Source organism: Triturus cristatus, chromosome 1_1 (genome assembly GCF_964204655.1).
Source record: "Triturus cristatus chromosome 1_1, aTriCri1.1, whole genome shotgun sequence".
NCBI classification, from domain to species: Eukaryota; Metazoa; Chordata; class Amphibia; order Caudata; family Salamandridae; genus Triturus; species Triturus cristatus.
The window spans coordinates 89832267-89838266 of NC_140579.1; the positions used below are offsets into that span (position 1 = coordinate 89832267).

General features: G+C 48.4%; 1 protein-coding gene across 1 annotated transcript in view; it reads left to right on the forward strand.

Annotated features, from left to right (window-relative positions):
* Positions 1-5490, forward strand: part of LOC146869567 (E3 ubiquitin-protein ligase TRIM39-like) — a 164672-nt gene extending 159182 nt beyond the window's left edge. Inside the window, exon 7 of the mRNA XM_085606262.1 lies at positions 2757-5490. Coding sequence (XP_085462388.1) covers positions 2757-3301 — 545 coding nt within the window. The 3' untranslated portion in view covers positions 3302-5490. The remainder of the gene's footprint in view (positions 1-2756) is intronic.
* Positions 5491-6000: the final 510 nt, after the last annotated feature.

A 6000-nucleotide genomic window follows, 5' to 3' on the forward strand; every position in this document is an offset into this window, starting at 1 on the left:
TTGTCCAGTGGTAAAAAAAAAACTTGTTACCATTGACATGTGCATCACATAAGTCACCTAAAGAGCATCGTACCACCACAAGAGAGCCGTATGCCTGCATAACAACCAGAGGTTAACAAGGCACCCCTGGCGCCGTGGGAGGCTGGCCACCCAGAAACCTTCTATGAGCCCCTGTGAACCTGAGACCTGCCGAAGAGAGCATACTCAACAATTGGACCATCCACCCTTGGGGTTGCACAAGACTTGGACGTGGCCCTGTTGGGAGTTCCGTAGCGACCCCTTTGCATGGCCTACAAGAGGCCCCGCACAGCCCATGCATTCCTGTGGTAATCCAAAAACAAGGGCCTCAAGATAATTCCGGTGGGAGGGGATTCCCAACAAGAGCGATGCGTCTTCAGCAGCTCCACAACAGGCACCAGGAAGCACTGAGGTTGTGGACTGAAACTGGCCACCCAAAGACTATCTGATGAAGACTTGTGCACCTGAGTCCTGATGGCCAGAGCACACAGACCCTGAGACAACCACCTTTTGTGGCTGCAAGAGCGACTTGGCCGTGGTCCTGTTGGAAGTTCCTCAGCTACGCCTTTGCGCAGCCTATGAAAGGCCCCGCACGGTCGACCCAGTTCTGTGGCAGCCTGGCACAAAAGGGACTCCAGGAATTCCTGTGAGAGGGGAGTCCTGGCATGAGAGGAAAGGCTGAAGCTGCTCCACCAGTGAGCACTGGGAAGCAACAAGGACTTCTAGGAAGAGTACTGTTCATCAATATCGCCCTCCGTCTTTGCAGGTTTGCCGTCCCTGGAGCCTGAGTGCCTTCAAAGAGATCTCCGCAGTGGACTCAACCACTGCTTTGGATGCACCCACATTGAACTATGTCAATGGTGTCCCCCCAACATGAGACCAGGCCGGTCCCAATGACATCACTTAGGTGGACTAAAACCTCATGGACATGTGGTCAAGATATCAAGTACTGCCTGGCAGATGACCTGAATAGTTTCAGTGGTACTGTGTTTTGTTTGTTTGTTCTTTACCACAGGTTGAACTTGTTCATCTCTTTTTAAATAAAGTTTAGGAGTGATGTAGTGTCCTGCTGGACATGTTCTAATGTTCCATGAGTGTGCTGTACATAAACTCTACACCCACCCATTACAGACGTCACAGGTCAGGTGACCCGACTAATAAAAGGGGCCGGGCGCACGTGCCCTGGGCCAGTTCCAGTACCATATACCACTGTGTCTGTGTGCCTTATTTCCAAGTATGTGAGACAAGAGCACACTACTTTACAGAGGGGATCCCTCCCTATTTCAGCATGTGTTATGCATTCATTATTTATGAATTTCATTAGACATCATTTTATCGCTTATGCAAACTCATTATTTACATTGAGCACATCTTCACTTTAGTTATATGAACTGAGTATTCTGTTGTTGTTACTTTATGAAAGCTCCACCTCACTCTCGATGTTACAAGTTACAACCCAGACCCGGTATCCCATATATCCCAGACCTGGCGTGCAGCTCTCAGAGAGACTGTCATTCATCCTCATAGCCAGTGGAGGGCGCTGTGTCTTTAATTATCCCAGAGTACTGTAATTTCTCTTGATTTCCAGTAAAGAAACTAACGGAGGAGCAGACACCGTGGGACAGTATGGTTCTTGGATGACATGTCTTCATTCTCTGTAGAAATATGAATAGCTATGAGGCTGATGAGGTTTTGTGCCACTGTGAGCACCTTGTTACGAGTGGCGTGTGCTTGAGTGATTATTCTAAGCAACAATGGTCCCTAGGAAAGGGTGAACAAAACTGATAAATACAGACCCAGTCAGTGCTGTATTAGTTAAACGTGTCCAGCCGGACAGAGGTTCAATGTTTAATTTTTCACCAAATTCTTGGAGATATGTACAAGACAATATACTGAGAGTGGGACACAAGCCTGCATTCCACTACAGACACGTAGAAACATACAAAACATATAGTGTGAGAAACATTTAAGCAAGGCTCAGGCAATGCTCACGGTTTGTTCTCAGGAGAAAAAATTCACAGTTATAGGTAAACAAATCGCAAGGAACACCTCTACATGACAAATAGTAACATCATAGTGTATGTATGAGGTGTTTTAGGGTGTCGACGGCTTTTCGATCCAGGAGACAAATGTGTGGATCATCTTCAGGACATTAAATAAGCATGCCTGAATTATAGGTGCCTTAACTTATGTCGATTTATACGTCGGTGATTAAGGGTAGCGGGAATGTCCTCAATGGGAGTGGCAGAGGTAGAGGTCGCGATGTAAAATTAGGAATTTAGTGAGATGCATCAATTGTTGTATCAGAAAAAGCCCCCGCATTTACGGACATTGATCCCCTGAGACATCACGCCGTAACCTACGGCTAAAGGCCATCGCGCCCACAGAGCACACTCCCGTGGCTCTTTTTCTGACTCAACAATTGATGCATCTCGCTAAATTCCTAATTTTACATCGCAACCTATAACATCTTTTACATATCTCCAAGAATTGCTGAAAATTTAAACATTGAACCTCTGTCCGGCTGGACACGTTTAACTAATACAGCACTGACTGGGTCTGTATTTATCAGATTTGTTCACCCTTTCCTAGGGACCATTGTTGCTTAGAATAATTGATTCCCAAGGTCCCAGGCAGACTTTATTTGCGTCCCCCTTGTTATTTAAAAAGAAGTGGGCTTGAGTGAGTCACTGCTTTAATTGAATGGTTAAATCTCTCTGCTTCTCTCTCCCCTGCAGCTGCGGTGACCCTGGATCCGGACACCGCTCATCGGAACCTCATCCTGTCCGAGGATGGCAGGAGCGTGAGGGACGGAGACGAAGACCAGGGTCGGCCCGACACGCCCCAGAGATTCAGGAGACACACCATTGTCCTGGGGAGGGAGAGGCTGAGCTCCGGGAGGCATTACTGGGAGGTGGAGGTGGGGGACAAGACGGCCTGGGAGCTGGGGGTGTGTGACGAGGCTGCGAGCAGGAAGGGGGGGATCACACTAACACCTAAGAATGGATACTGGATAGTGTGGCTCAGAGATGGTGAATACAAAGCTCTCGCTGGACCCTCCATCCTCCTGGCCCCCCGTGTGCCCCCCAGGGCTGTGGGTCTCTTCCTGGACTATGAGGCGCGCAGGCTCTCGGTGTACAATGTGACTGACCGGTCTCTGCTCTTCACCTTCTCCGGGGGCTATTTCCCCCCCACCCTGCGGCCCTACTTCCATACTGGTCTCAAGGATGGAGGGAGGAATGCGGGGGCGCTGCGGGTCCTGCCGGGGACAGGGCGAGATTGAGAGGGGGGAGACATGACTCCACCAGGTGAGAGCACTGTGTACAAGTCAATCACTGTCACTATGTAAAGCACAAGTTCTGATATTTACTGTCATCGGGTAAAGAAGCTGTGTGTAATGTCGATTCCTGTCACTTGCGTCATGTAAGGAAACTGCGCAGCAGCAATACCACCTGTGTGCAGGCACAGCACTGACTGCTGCCTCCCCTCTGAAGCCATGAGGTAGGACCTCAGCCCCCAAGATACAGTTTGTGTGCACTGCAGGGAGCAGCTGAGGGTGCAGCAGCGATACCACCTGTGCGCAGGCGCAGCACTGACGCTGCCTCCCCTCAGAAGCCATGAGGTAGGACCTCAGCCCCCAAGATACAGTTTATGTGCACTGCAGGGAGCAGCTGAGGGTGCAGCAGCGATACCACCTGTGCGCAGGCGCAGCACTGACGCTGCCTCCCCTCAGAAGCCATGAGGTAGGACCTCAGCCCCCAAGATACAGTTTATGTGCACTGCAGGGAGCAGCTGAGGGCGCAGCAGCAAGACCACCTGTGCGCAGGCGCAGCACTGACGCTGCCTCCCCTCAGAAGCCATGAGGTAGGACCGCAGCCCCCAAGATACAGTTTATGTGCACTGCAGGGAGCAGCTGAGGGCGCAAAACCAAACACACTCTTGCTTTCAGAGCGCAGAGACTTTGTTCCGGTGCCCAAGGGTCACCTTCCCTCGCAGACAGTAAGGGAAGGATGGAGTTAGTCATGACATCTGCCTCATCTGGCCCGCTGGGAAAATAATTTGGCTGTGACTTAAATTTGCAAAAAAATGTTATTAAAGGAGGGAGTGAAAATGGACAACAGATGAAAAAATGCAGGACTTTGAATGATGTGTGACATTTTCGCCTTTTTGGATTTTTTGAAACATAATAGCAAGCAACATTCTAGGAAATGTAGTTTTATTTTATAGGATGAAATACAAGAGCTTGCACATTTATCAAACGTAAAATTCAGAACTGGCTGAGGATGTCACAAACTGCAGCTGTAGTAAAATATATTTTATAAAGATGAAGCAGAGGGGCAGAGTTGAAAGATGATAAATGTATTTTGGAAAGAGGAGGCCGGAGATATTTTTTTAAAAAGGGGGGGCTGCAGAACAGCGGCTGAGAGATGACACAAGAGCCAGACACTTGGAGAATGGGCTAGTTTTATTTACAGTGAGTTTCCAGTTTGAGTGGGAAACATTCTGTCATATTTCAGGGTGAACATTCACCAATCTCAAGTGTCTCTATCTGGCTCCATCAGTTCTGTCAGCAGTGTGAGGGGCAGTAGGGTATACTCAGGTCTTTGCATTGCCTGGAGGGAGGGAGGGTCTCTGCTGTCACTCCAAGGTGGAAGAAGGTCTCCAGGAATCCTGTGAAGAGAAGTAGGATCCTGTCAGCACAGTGTGCTCAGCCTGGGATCTGTCTCCTCATTGGCAAGCTGACAGGAGTGATCTATGGAATGACCAAGAACGCCCACCTCTAAAGGGATCGCTTTTAGGGCTGGCCTTTGAGACACCATGTCTGTTCCACCAGACTATTGTTTTTCAGAAAAATCCAAAGGTATATATACATAGGCCTTCATCAGCAGGCTCTATCCATTGGTATCTCAAACTGTCATTCATAGTCTGCTCCGCCCACCACAGTATCCAGCAAGGGGCAGCGGTTCACCCACCGGACTCATCGGTTTCCTTGACGTTGAGCGACTGCAGAAATCCAGCGCACGATGTTCACATCCAACTAAAAATAGTTCCTTTCTCTTCAGTGATGAATCCAGTTCATAGTGTCTTCTATTGTGTGTTTTATATTAACTTTACTAGCTGTTTATTATGACTGTACTTTGGGTGCCCAAAATGGTGATTTATTTTCTCTCTTCTTTTTAAAGATGCGGTTATAAAGTGTTTAAGTGTGAGTATAACATTGTAGCTGTCTGCAACCTCAGTGCCTGGTTAGGTGGTGATTTATTCTTGTCTCCTTCGTGAATAATAATACTAATTTAAAAACATCACTAGTAAATAGAGTGTAGTGCATGTTTTTCTAAATGTAAATTGTTTTGCTTCCAGCATATCGTTTCCACGTTTGTGACATATGGTTGCAATGTAGCGCCATGAAACCAATCTGGTGTACGTGCGCTTTACAAATAATGTATAACATAATATAACATAACATAACAATGTGTACATATGCATTTTTTAATTAACCTTCATACCAGCTAGCCAAAACCTATTGACTCTGCCAATGCTTGTCCTGATACTGGTGGGATATCTGTATACTTCAACCCCATGACTGCATTTTCTAGGGAGGTTGAACCCGATAACCGTGTCCCATTATTATAATGCACCGCACCCCTTTTTAGGTCTCGCCTACGCAGCGCGCATGCGCTGCATAGGAGGGCCTTTAGCCGTCGCTCTGCTCATTTTCAAGCACACACTCAGGCTTGTGGCAGCATCCACCTTGCGGGAGCGAGCAGGGGCGCGCCACAAGCACGAGTGCAGTGTTTGAAAATGAGCAGACTGCTTTCCCAAGCCCGCACACGCGCGCCTCTCTCCTCGCCCACACGTCCCGGCCACTCACTCACTCCGCCCTCTCCGTCTCAATCACAGACGTCGGATTACTGAAGTCATTGCTTGTTCTCCTCCTTAACTCGCTCGGCTACCACGGGCTGTGGCTGTCTCTCAGCTCCC